This window comes from Phalaenopsis equestris, unplaced genomic scaffold (assembly GCF_001263595.1).
Source record: "Phalaenopsis equestris unplaced genomic scaffold, ASM126359v1 Scaffold000002, whole genome shotgun sequence".
NCBI classification, from domain to species: domain Eukaryota; kingdom Viridiplantae; phylum Streptophyta; class Magnoliopsida; order Asparagales; family Orchidaceae; genus Phalaenopsis; species Phalaenopsis equestris.
Genome location: NW_018164444.1, coordinates 47,035,004 through 47,048,929, shown reverse-complemented (window position 1 = coordinate 47,048,929; position 13,926 = coordinate 47,035,004). Strand labels below are relative to the sequence as shown.

General features: G+C 35.9%; 1 protein-coding gene across 2 annotated transcripts; it reads right to left on the bottom strand.

The window, feature by feature from the left end:
• Window positions 1-1,026: 1,026 nt before the first annotated feature.
• Window positions 1,027-13,609, bottom strand: LOC110023145. 2 transcript variants are annotated; one of them, XM_020722414.1, is made up of 12 exons: window positions 13,314-13,609; window positions 12,056-12,174; window positions 10,928-11,372; window positions 10,549-10,658; window positions 9,654-10,467; window positions 5,943-6,374; window positions 5,026-5,214; window positions 4,446-4,673; window positions 3,104-3,334; window positions 2,904-2,991; window positions 2,092-2,281; window positions 1,027-1,667 (listed from the first exon to the last, which is right to left on the bottom strand). In XM_020722414.1, the coding sequence occupies exons 1-12, from the start codon at window positions 13,518-13,520 to the stop codon at window positions 1,211-1,213; spliced, it is 3,510 nt and encodes a 1,169-aa protein (XP_020578073.1). In that variant the 5' UTR covers window positions 13,521-13,609; the 3' UTR covers window positions 1,027-1,210. The 2 variants fall into 2 exon arrangements, with proteins under 2 accessions (XP_020578073.1, XP_020578081.1); XM_020722422.1 differs by having other exon boundaries at window positions 2,092-2,275.
• Between the last annotated feature and the right edge of the window lie 317 nt (window positions 13,610-13,926).

Sequence of the window (13,926 nt, the reverse complement as noted above, 5' to 3'; positions counted from 1 at the left end):
AAAATACCACTGTTATTTACTTATAAAAATGTTAAATACACAAATTTATGCATAGTCTTACAACACCACAATGTTAAAAATGCAAATATAAATTTTAGTTGTCTGATATTTAAATATAAAAGAATTGTGTGATATTTATGTAAATGTCCTCAAAAAAACTATGTAAGATTTCTATATCGAAGATAAATATTTTTTTGCTTAAATTAAAATATATAAAATGAATAAAATTCCAATCCAAATCAAGTTATTCTCATTACATTCTGAAATGTATCTCTCAATTTTAATTGTTGGGTAATCTGCATTAAAATATCTTAAAATTTAACTTATAAAGTAATGACTAAATTTAAAATCTAATTAAAAACAATAATATTTATATATTTTTTTATATTTTTAATGGTCATTCTATTATATATATATATAAACTCACCATGCCAAAAATATTTTAACACCCTTAAATTCATTGATGAGGGATTCTTGAAACACTAAATTTTAACAATCTTCATAAAATTTATACATACCAGTATTTCCAACCAAAAAAGCCAACGATCATTATTATTTACATGAAAATGAAATGACTGACATAAAATAAATTAGGAAGATCTAGAAACATACCAGTTAATTCCTATGTATTTATATTTCTAACAACAAAAAAAACTTCAATTTTTACATATATGCCCACATTTATGTATTCAGGGTGTGTATAAAATGGTGCGCTCACTCTCTAGAATTTAAAATAATGATATTTTTTTGAGTGATATAAAAGTAAAAGATCAAGTTTTAGATATGTAAATACATGAGTATTGGGCAGTGTGTTCTGTAAATGCCCCGATAAATTATTGTGTAAAACAATAAATTATTCATTTCCATAAAAATATACACAAACTTCCACAAACATAACGAACATAACAATTATCAACAGATACTGATTTGTTTGTAATCTGAATTGTAATCTGAATAAAATTTATGATTTGTTTGTAATCTGAATAAAATTTAAAAAAAAAAAAAAAACACGGGGAAAGACCTACATAAAATAATTCTAAAAAGCTAAATACAAATATTATAAATGAACACTTCAACCTACATAGACATTTCAGAGACAGAAACTTTACAGGTCTGTATCCTTTACAGCACACACCCTGAATTTATTATTGATTGTCTATTTAGCATTTTCTATACACAAAGAAGAATTATTTATAGTTTCTTGTTATCGTCAAACCAAGAACTGGTACCAAGAGCCATGAACTTGCAGGGAGACTGTGGCCATAATAATCAGCACCTCTGCAACTCTCACCACTCTGTCTAATAGCATAGCAGCTCCCACTTTCTGCAGAATACCTTGTGCGAGTCTGCACCCGCGGGGCCCATTCCCGGCAAACAGAATGGCACGAGTTGCCAGATAGATGGAGCGGCTTACCTTTGCGAACACTGGATCGTCATTCTCTAAGCTCTTGATTACCAGCCTTGCCATCAGCTGCTTTCTGCTTGGGAGTTTATCTTCTTCTGGGAATGAGTTGGCTATTGTTTCAACAATCTCTTCCATGCTCACGTCCGGAACATTGTCTAGAAGCTTGAACAGGTTGTTTACAGAGGTGGATATTATTGAATCCAGCTCTGATAAAGAGAGCGACAAACCATCACTGATCACAACTTGACGGAGAACCAACATACTGCATTGCAAATAGGAGTTAGTCAATTCAGACTTTAAATTGTTGCCATTGATCGGTTGCATAACAGAGTTAATATTCAATATCTTGCATTTAAAAATAATAATAATAATACTTGAACATGTATGTAGTCTCTTGCAATCCAAAAAGTGCACCGCACAAGATAACTATAGTGAATTTCAAGGGAGTATAATTCCTTTAGATATCACAAACTCAAGCGAAATCTCAGTAATTGAGAACCCCTACCAACCCCCTAAAAAAAACCAAAACTAAATTTTATCTTTCCCACCAACTCTCACTCTTCCCATTGAGTTCCTTCCTCCATCCCATTGTCTTTGCTTTTGGGTTAATTGTGTGAAGATAGGGAGAGAGAGAGAGAGAGAGGGAGAGACCGTTTACCAGTGCAGATTCTTATCAAAATTGTTACCTTGTGGAAATGACTATAATTTGTTGAAGTTGGCTCTGAAGAGACCTCAATCGCAGCACATTTAGCTTCAAAGTTTCTGGAATCGTATCAGTGATCAGTCCCTCAACGCTGCTTGCGAGCCTTAGCAAACCAAGCCTCAACAACACATCAAGCTTTTCACCACTGCATTTTAGTTGTCCATCAACTGCTCCTACAAATAAAGGACGAACATGAATGATGGAATCAGCATATTGCAAATAGAATGCTTATTTGAAGCAAATCACCTAGAATCAATTACAAAATTATCAAAAGAAACAGATATTGGCTAGTACATTGAAGCTTCACGAGTCATTGCTTTTATCAACAACAAAGAAGTCAGTTGAAATGGATTGGGATAATTGAAATATACCAAAAAAAATGGCATATATAAACAAACTTTTCCTTGAAAAACACATTACTAATGATTTCCAAAGCATTTTCAATGGCTAATATGAAAACGGAGCCTAGTGAACGGTGTGCTTCCCATTGTTCTTAGACCCTTCGCCCCATAAAACAAAAATAAATAGTAATGATGATAATCTTGATGATGACGATAACATAGTATAAAAATATAGGGATAAGTCAGCACGTGCGCATGCTTTTTACCCAATCTCTGTATATATAGAAGCATAAGTAAATCACATTTTTCATGCACATGGGAAGAAAAAATCATCGTTGCTTCAAATCCATTGTTGCTTCAAATTCATTAGCATCAATCAACTAAAGAGGATAGGATCTAAATTGTTGTGAAAAGACTGATAGTGCTTTCAAGACGCAAAAACTCTTATATGCACCTGGTTTTTCGGTAGGATGAAGAGACTGCATATGAGCCTGATGCATTTTGCCACCTGTTCGAAGAGATGTAGGAGGAAGAGGAAGAGTCTGCCAAAAAGATAAGCAATAGTTAATAAGTCTACATTAAACAATAATAATAATTCACAAAATTCAATACATATGTTTGAAGATAATTTAAAATTAAAAAAATGGTTCTTACATGACTCTCAGGCAATAGAGAGATAGAGTCAACATATTCACTCCATTCTTCATCCGCAATGATTTTCAAAGGTGATAACCACAGTTTTGTTAGAGGGAGCGTATCAGCAGCCGTAGAGGATAGACCATAACGATCATGAAACGCGTTCTGCAGGTATTCCAAACCAGCAGACCCCTTTATGATCGGTTCTATCAATTGAATGCGTGCCTTGCTAATTTCTTTTTTCAGTGTCTGGCAAGCAGAAGGAAGAAGAGTCTTAAAACAAGCATACAAGGCATTTTACAAGGCATTTTCTTGCACAAGCATTAAAACAATAAGACGTCAGGAAGAACAGAAAAAGCAAGTAAATAAAAAAAGAGAAATAACAACCCTACACAAATCTAATCAAAGAACAAGTTAGTTGGCTAAGAGATAAAGGTGCACAAAATATTATGGAGAATTACAGTATGAAGATGAGCAAAGACACGAGAAAAGAAAAAGCACTAATAAAATGATTATCAGAATATTATGTTAGCTTATAGATTTTGTATAAATATACTACAACCAAATTGTATGCCAAAAATGAAAAAGTTAAGATGGATTATAGAGTGCAAAATTACTATAGTGTGTGAAAGTGGTGCTTATTAAAAAAAATTATAAAAAAGTATAAAAAAACAAAATCAAGTAGTACAAGCACGTTGCAACAGGAATTGAGAAATATAATTGATAATTTGGGCATGTCAAAATGAGATTGTAAGATGCCCATGTATGGATGCAAAATGGAATGCCTGTGATAGGAATAAAATACATGAGGCAAACCCAAATAGTTGTGATGATGGTAGCAATGATAAGCAATGAACCATAAAATAGAATTCTAAGAATTATATTTATAAATTTATGTAGACTTCAAGTAGTTTGGGCGTGTAACGAAATTACAAAATGGTTCTACCAATCAGGTAGTTTGGGCATGTAACTACACCCATTACAAGGTGCACCTGTAAGGTGAAATTTCAAATAACTGATAAAAATTACAGCCATTACTGGATGCACCTGTATGGTGAAATTTGAAATAATGATAAAAATTACATGCACAAGCCTAACCCAAATAGTGGTGATGAGGCTAGCAATGAACAATAATATATAATTCATAAAAAAATGAGACTTATATGAAGAAATCGAGTGCATCTTCTTCTGCTCAAATTCTTAAAAAATTGCATTCACCAAGTTCCCCACAAAGGAGTAGTGTGCATAACATTATATCCGTCCTCATGAATATACCAATTATGCAGAAGTATTTATCATACAAAATTTATACACAGCTTCAAGAGGCAAATCCATAGATTAGCCCGCAGTAAGGAATTACCTGGATCTGGTCCAGAACAAAGCGAAGACCTTTAATCATCGAAATAGCAAAAGAGCTTTCTATTTCATCATCAGAGTGCGCTTTTGAAGCCAATTCATTCAATAACTTCTCATGAGACTTTTTCAAATCATTCTCATTTGCAGGAGCAGACAATCTCCGTAATGTAAGTAGAGCATATCCTAAAATCCTTCCAAGATAATCTCTATCACGAGTTCCTAATTTCATCACCTATAATAAATAAAAGAATCAATATATGTATAAACATATAGAAATAATGCTAAAGTTTCATTTTTAGTTGTGCTAAGATCAGGCTCATCATAACCACCTAGAAGATTTAATGCAACAACACCAATAAATCCGCATTGAAACATGATAATACATGAGCTTCCAAGATAAAATCACAATCTTTACAGCATATGGATGGATTACCAGCCTTATCCCAACTATGGAAAAACCTCAACGACACTAAAAATTAATTACAAGTATATATTTCCAAAAGATACTTATTATAAATATAAACTGCATAAAGTTCCAATAGATAATTATTAGATAATAAGGCTTCCCACCTAGCAAATTTTACCTGGGATAAAATATCAATATCTATGCTGTCGTGAATCTCTTGCTTCCAACTGAGAGGAGCCATCTCACTTAGTTCATCCCGCACCTCTTTTACAAGTCCTATGATACGATCATAGTCAGGAGAATCTTCCTTCATAGATTGCACAACCCCATCCCAGAATGCCTTCTCCATGGTCACCTTAACTTTTTCCTGTAAGTTGTAAGTGAACAAAAGGTGAGGGCAAAAGCATGAAACACATTAAACATGCCAATTCAATAAATGAAATAAGCAGGAAATGTTGTAAAATGTCCAGAGCAAAGGAAGTCAAATCCCTTCAGCTAAGTTAATGCAAACAGATTTCAGCAACAGGTTACATCAAGGGTCAACTATTGTAGAAAGCATCTAAGAAAACTAGTAAAATTAGCCAATCTTCAGCTGAAAAATAGTAAAACTAATAAACTTATTGAAAGTTGACTAGGAAAAATTAATATTCGACTTTTTCTTTTGAAGGATGAGAATTCAATCTCGATCAACTTTATTAGTTAAGGAACATTTCATTTTTAATTTATAGAAATAATAATCATCCCTAAATTGCATAATGTCCTTTCTTAAGCCTCTACCACACTCTGTTAGATGTAATTATAAGGAAAGGCATTCTACAATTTAGTAAGATCATATCACAAATTAAAGAAAGAATGTTCCAAGAACTAACTTGACCAAGATTGAATTTTCTTTTTTCAAAAGTTGAAGATTAATCTGTTTTATTAGCATCTTCAGCCTAGAATGGCTAAATTTACTAATTTTTTATATGCTTTCTACGTTGATTCATTGATGGCGCAACCTGTTGCTTAAATCAGATTATCATAACTTATTGAATGGATTTGACATTGCTTTGTTCTAAAACATTTTAAATACTTGACGAGTTTTACAATACCAACCTTTATGTCGCTTCTATATGTAGTTGCAATATCCAAATCATTGGCAAAACTAATTTGACCATTATGAACAATCTCATTTACAAGAAGTTCATTCTCTGAAGCTAGCTGCCCAGCTACTGTGGAATTTGATTGAGAACATGGAAATGTCTGTGATGAAGTGCGTCCAAATAAAGAACGTGCAGCATTACTGGAACTCCCCTTTTTCTCAATAAAATGTTCCTTGGAGGCGGGATCCACCACCGGTTTCACAGATGAACTCGAGCTATTTGGTGATGAAAGCTGAGCAACATGACCAATTAAATGGGTAACACTCTCCTTTGCTTCAAAGAATTTAGACCTAGTCTCTGACAATGCACGTTCCATGCGGCGAAGTCCTTCATTTCCACACAAATGCTCTACTTTCTCTCTAATAAGTTTTTGATCTTCAGTGACCTGCAAAAGTAGATTGATAATTGCTAGGTAAATTAGAAAATATGATACTCAACAACAAATAAAAGCAAAAAAAAGAAGCTAAATCAAAACCAACTGAATGGGAAAGAATTAAGAACATCAACTATCAAGTTCTCACATAACTCAAACAAACGTACCTTAAAAAAAAATAATAAATAAATATTATTAATATGGGAAATCTAACGAAACCATGTGTATGGGCTAAAAAGAAGTTATATATAGTTATAATCGGTGTAAAGAAGAATCAAAATTTATAAATCTACACAGAACCTAAACAAGCATGCTATTTTATATTTAAATAATACTGACTATAGGATGTCACTAAAATCTAAATGTTGAAGACTAAAAATTCTCAAAGCTAAATCTTAGTCCATGTAGCCATATGACCATTCATCGAAGGTTAGAAGGACATGAGCTTCTTAAAGCAATTGAAGAATTTAGCATGCAAAACACTAGCTCTCATAGCATTGAGCAAATGGTCAACCCAGCAAGCCTATGGGATGGCTTTGCTTGGATAGGTGTATTTACTGATTTGCTCAGCTCGATTAGAAAGTTTAAGCATCCTAACCAAGAAAACCATCGCTCATAAGTTACCTATATCCTTTTTTTAGCTTCAAAGGATTGTATGCATCGAAACTCTTCTCCTTGTACTAATACAACGCACAATTTCTGCTAATTAATCAAAGGAAAGCGAGTCAGCAAAACGATTCAATTGGCAGATAAGATGACCATGTTCATGATTATAACTGTCTGTAGAGTCTCCAACTATTTTAAATGCCTACCTTATAAATTAACTGTAGTTCTTTTTTTGGGGGAAGAACTTTGCTAGAATTTGAACCTTAAACCTTCATTGTAGATATCAAACCACCTAAACAAGTAGCTGGTGATCGCTACAGGTTACTTGTTATTCATGAAATAGTGCAAACCAAAAGTACTTCAACTTTTCTACCATTCCATGCCAAATTACTCTTTTAAAACAATTATACAGGGATATACATTGATTGATGGTGGATCATCAATTTCAAAATATGCAAAGCTAACCATCATAGCTTAACTATACTTCTATATATGGGTGGATTCAGTGAGGGCACCATGGGCTTGTGTCCTGACAGCGGGTCATCAATCTCAACTATGCAAAGCTAACCTTCACAGCTAAACTACTTCTATAGATGGGTGGAATCACAGTGGGGGCATTGTAAGCCAGTGACCCCATTGGCCCGAACTAATAATGATCATAAATTAATATTTTATTTATTAGTAATTTTGATTTTCGCAACTAATTTGTACCTTCACCTTTGCCCTTCGATGCATTGTCCTCGATAATAAGGTTGGATCACTTGCTACTCTCCTTTGGCTCGGATGCCTACACTGCATCACCCTTGCCTTTCTCAACCCACATGAAATTTAGCAACATTCAGCCCAAACAACAACCACACGCCTACATTATGAGCCACAACAACACATTATGCTTATCCTACGGCCATCGTTGTCCATGTATAGAGCCACCAACACCCTACTTGACCTCTTCCGTGACTCTGATAAATTGGCAAACCTGAGGGCAACCCGTTTTTGTCATTTGATACATTGCCCTTGACAATAAGGTTGGATCCTCTGCTACTCAACTCTGTTCCATTAGTTGATTTGAAAGCCAATCAATTCTAGGCTTAGATACCTCCACTGCATCACCCCTGTTTTTGGCATCTCACATGAAATCTAGTCACAATTACCCCAATCAGTAGCCACACTTATACAATATACATTACAGCTACACCTTACACCCTACGACCACCATTATCAATATAAAAAATCACCAACCCCACACTTGACCTCTTCCATGCCTCTAACAAATTGCCTAAATTGCCCTTGAATATAAGGTTGGATCGCCTGCTACTCTCCTCTGGTTCCTTAATTGGTTTGAAAGCCAATCTCTAAGCTCAGTGACCAATCTCCTCTAGGCTCATTCACCTCCACTGCATCACCCTTGCCTTTGGTAAATTGCCCTTAAATATAAAGTTGGATCGCCTGCTAGTCTCCTCTGGTTCCTTAATTGGTTTGAAAGCCAATCTCTAAGCTCAGTGACCAATCTTCTCTAGGCTCATTCACCTCCACTGCATCACCCTTGCCTTTGGTAAATTGCCCTTGAATATAAGGTTGGATCGCCTGCTAGTCTCCTATGGTTCCTTATTTGGTTTGAAAGCCAATCTCTAGGCTTAGTCACCAATCTCCTCTAGGCTCAATCACCTCGACTGCATCACACTTGCCTTTGGCAACACACATGAAATCTAGCCATTATCACCCCAATCAATAACCGCACTTCTACGCCATGTTTCACAACCACACATTGTGTTTGTCTTACGACCATTGTTGTCCATCTATAAAATCACCAACACCCTACTTGACCTCTTCCATGCCCCTGATAAATTGGCAAACCTGAGAGCAACTAGTTTTTGTCTGTTGATATATTGCCCTCGACAATAAGGCTGGATTGCCTGCTACTCAACTCTATTTCATTAGTTGATTTAAAAGCCAATCACCTCTACGCTCAAGTACCTCCACTGCATCACCCCTGTTTTTGGCATCCCACATGAAATCTAGTCACAATTACCCCAATCAGTAGCCACACTTATACAATATACATTACAGCTACACCTTACACCCTACGACCACCATTATCAATGTAAAAAACCACCAACCCCACACTTGACCTCTTCCATGCCTCTAATAAATTGCCTAACTTGAGAGCAGTCAGCTTTTGTCCTTTTATACATTGCCCTCGAATATAAGGTTGGATCATCTGTTACTCTCCTCTGGTTCCTTAGTTGGTGTGAAAGTCAATCTCCTCTAGGCTCAGTCACCTCCATTGCATCACTCTTGCCTTTGGCAACACACATGAAATCTAGCCAATATCACCCCAATCAGTAGCCACACTTCTACACCATGTTTCACAACTACACATTGTGTTTGTCTTACGACCACTATTGTACATCTATAAAACCACCTACATAAGAAATGAATTCATCTTTTTTTTTTATTTCCCCTTTCTTCCTCCCACCTCTGATAAAGTGAAGTTAAGAAGAAAGAGCGTGGTCATTAATCGTAAGGACAACAAAAAACCTAAAAACGGTGATGGTGGTTGAATTTCTTGTAATCACAATAAAGAGATTAAAAGCAAAATGATCCAATTTAATAAATCCAGTCAAATAACAAGGAGACTAAAAACAAAATGATCCAATTTAGAAACTTTAGTAGTCAAATAAGTACCTGTTTTTGAATAGCCCTCATGTCATAGCTTAGATTATGTGTCTCTCCTTCAAAAGTTAGCTTGCAGGTTTGCATCATTGATAGTTCAAGTTGGCAAGCTGCTCTGACGAGATCATCTTCCAGCAATCGAGCATCTTTAACTTTCCAAACAACAAAGCAATAGAGATAAGAACGCCACACAGCGTCAAAAATTGACAGCTGGTTTTTGAAGGTTTTTTCTGACTGAGATTGAGTGGCGGATTGTTTATGAGTCTCTGAATCATGAAAAAGAACACCCGGTGATGGATGCTTCAGCATAAGAACACTATTAGCACCATCCAAGATGACCTTGATTAACAACTCAAACTCTCGAGTCAAGTCTACAGCTGCCCTAGAAAGTGCCACTTCACGCTCACCGTGTTCACTGAAAACAGCATTTGGATGCCCCAAAATCATATAAGCGCACAGAACTGCCCTCACTGGATACCTGGACAATTTACCTGCTCCAGAACTTGAAACACCAGAGGAGCATTTATCATCCTTGGCTCTACTCCTTTTACCTGGAGGCGACCTTTTCCTTGGAGATGATAAGCGCTTAAGCAGATGATCTATATTTTCAGGGCTAGAAGAACTAGATGGCTGATGGAGGAAGAAACGGCTTTCAAAACGATCAAGTAAAGCTCTAGCAGTCTGAAGTGTAGTGGTTGATTCTATAAGATGGGCAAGCTGCTCAAAAGGCATAGACTTAACAGACTTCTCATTGATACCCAGTGTCATGTATTCTTGAGCTAAAGCAAATGTAGTTCTTTTACATTTCACAAACTGTCTCCAGCACCTGAATGGCCCACTCAAACATGAGAAAAAATTGGAACCGACAAAAGAAATTCTAGAGCAAACATATATCCAATAGCCTCACCAAGCTAACTTTCTTGAAAGAAGGTCGCCATACTTCATCAAATTTACATGAGCAGCAGTATTATGGGCATTACTTTTCATTTGTAAGAGCTCTGCTCGCTGTCGTTTTGCCTGCAAGCCATCATTATTGGTCCAATGAGCACAAATTTAAATGAATATCTCAAAGGAGGAACAAAACATCAGAGAGAAAAGATTAAAAAAAAAAATCATCCACATGACTGTACAAAGTTTTGAATACAAATTCCAACGCAACTATCAAAGAGAAAACTCAATGATAGCAGGATGCTGGGCAAGATCATATCTGCAAAAAATAGTTAAAGAAACAAAAAAACATGAGAAACAAACAGATAAACCAATACTTCTAACAACCATATTCATACCCTCTGGAGACGACTTTCTAGCTGCTCTTTCTTTTTTCTGCTCTCACTTTCTCTTCGACAGCATACAATCTTGGCAATCTTGCGAGCTTGCATTACTCTAGCTTGTGCTCGCGACTTCTCTGCTTCCAGTAGCACCATCCGCTTCCTCTCAGCAGCAGATCGCTTTTGTGAGATTGCTGAGCGAATGCTCTCTTTGTAAGTATTCTCTCTTGCAGTTCTCTGCAACAAAGATCTTGCTTTCCTTTCTTTGACTGCAGCACGTTTTTGCATATGAGCTTTATGAAGTTGCATCCGATTTGCCTCAGCCTGCTGCACCCGGAATTCTACCCTCGAACCCAACTCTTCGCGTTGCTTTTCAAAACGCATTTCTGCACCACATTTAGCAGCTTGACGTAGCTCATCCAGACGAGCTAAACGCATTTGTGCATTTGCTAGAAGATTTAACCTATAAAATATATATACAATTTCTTCAAAATGAGAATAGCATTCACAATACTATATTGAACAAAACTAAAACGGATTCATATCATTTAATAGACTAACTAGAACTGAAAGCAAATACTTCAGCTAGAAAAAATCATTATGGTTAATAAGTAGAAAAAGAGGAAATGAAAGTTCTAGCATTTCCATAACAGGCATGGGCTTATATCATAGAATATATATCAATACTAGAGAATTGAATCAAATTATTTTGATTACCAACCTCAATTCCTGATGCATTTTAACTTAAATGACATGGTATTTAGGCTCAACATATGTATTGCCTTCTCAAACAGTCATGAGGTATTGTAAATACATATTGTAGATACAATCAAGCCCCTTAATATTGATTGAAATGCTAACATAATCCCTTACAATTTTCTATGAATATAGGGAAGATTCATATCTCAATCATCAAAATTTCAGTAAATGAATGATAGAATTGCATTTTGAATCATAGCCCCAACTATTATCTGAATAAAACAAAATAACTGAACATTAGGGCCATCAACAAACACCATTATACTTATAAGTGATAGGAAATCAATAACAAAAAACCTAACAAGTTATCAAATTGTATACAACCCTGGAAAAAACTAAAGACAACACAGATGTTCAAATATAATAGATAATCCGTATGTATTTAACCTTTTTTGCTCGGCTGCATTAAGCTTTGCCTCTAGCCGCTGGCCAAGATCTTCTTGAGATGACCATGACGGACTCCTTGGTTTTGGCCTAGCTTTGCTAGACAGCCACTCATGAAATTGCTATGAAAATAGTACAAGTTAACATGCGAAATATATTACTGAGGGAGAGAAAGTAGAAGATTAACAAAATACAGGAGCATTAACAACTAAAAATAATTCACATAGAACTAGTGCTTGCTGATGCATGAAACAGAAAAAGGAATGGTATTGAATCACCAAAGCCCATCAAACAAATTCGCAGAACTCCATATTGATAAAATAGCTTGGACAACCACTTTAAAAAAGAAACTCCACAAACACTATTACCTTCTGCAAGTATAAATATAGGGTCATGTGCAACTAATTAACTTTGTGAAAAAAGTTAACTTGAACAATAGCCCAAACACAACTCTAAACAAACTACACAAATGAAACAACTCGCACAATAAAACAAATAGGTTCATCTGCAACTAAGTAATTCTGAGAAAGAGAAAATATTAACTTGCACAATAGCCCAAACACAATTCTTGACAGATTAAAACCCATTAGTCATCTTCTTGCATGTAAATCTGTAGGTTGCATCCTATATGCAATCCAAATGAAGATCAATCACCAGAAAACCCATAGAAGCAGCACAATAGCCAATTTTGTTCCAAGCATAATTCAAAAGAATACGATAACCCAGTAGTATGAATAATAATTCTCCACAGAAAAAATAATTCTCCCTAAACCCATATAAGAAACCTGAAAACAGAACTTTAACTTGTCAATACTAGTTAACCCTTCTTTACATACATGGAAAGATTCATTGGCAGAATAGAGATAAGAACCCTACATAAAACTCCAAATCGAGTATCAAGAACTCCATACAAAGTATAAAGAAACGAAAAGCAGAACTGAACTGAACACAAGAAAGAAAAATTACGAATGCTAGCACCAAAAGCGTAATAAATCACCGAGCCGATCTCAGAAAAGTTGCAATTTCCTCTAGAGCAGTCAAGAAAAAAGAGTAAGGCTTTCATCCAACGATTAACTACCGCATAAAGCGAAAGACAAATAAGAAAAAACCTAAAACAGAAAAGAATCTGAAGATGAAAACACCGACAAACCAAAAAATAAAAAAAAAATCATCAAATTCCAAATAGACCACGTCCAAGTTCCAACACCAAGTCAACAACAACCCAGGAAACAAACAAGCGGAAGTATCATAAGAAGCACACCCGCCTACGGAGTTCCGCTTCCTTCAGCTTCGCCTCGATCTCATCCACGCTCGAAGGCGGGCTACTCCTGCACTCAAGCAGCCTCCTCCGGATCCTCCTCGGCACCTTCGTTGGCGTCGAGGAAGAAGGCTCCCCCGCCGAGAAATCCAGCGCGATGGCGTTGGCGCGGCCAGCCTCCGGCATATCCACACCACCCGCCGCCTCCATCCAATCGAACACGGGCGTTAGAGAGAGAGAGATAGAAAATTAGGTGACGAATGGTGGGAAGGGAAGGGGGCAACGAAGGGAAGGCAAAGCACGTACGGATCCCTCTCCCATTTTCCAACATATATAAAAAAAATTAACCTATTTTTCTAATCTAATTAAAATAAAATAGTTACAGTAATTTATTTAATACTGATTTATACTTTATAATTTTACCAAAATAATTTAAAAGACGCCTTTCGCTTTTATGTCTTCTGACGAAAATACCCTCCGACGGGAGATCCTGGCCATCCTCATAAAGCGAGTTGGACGTTACCTATACATCCAATATAGCCGTTAGATCGTGGTGATGAGGCAAGGTTTTATCCCGCATAAAAAAAATAGAAGAAAAGGGAAATTTGCGTACACA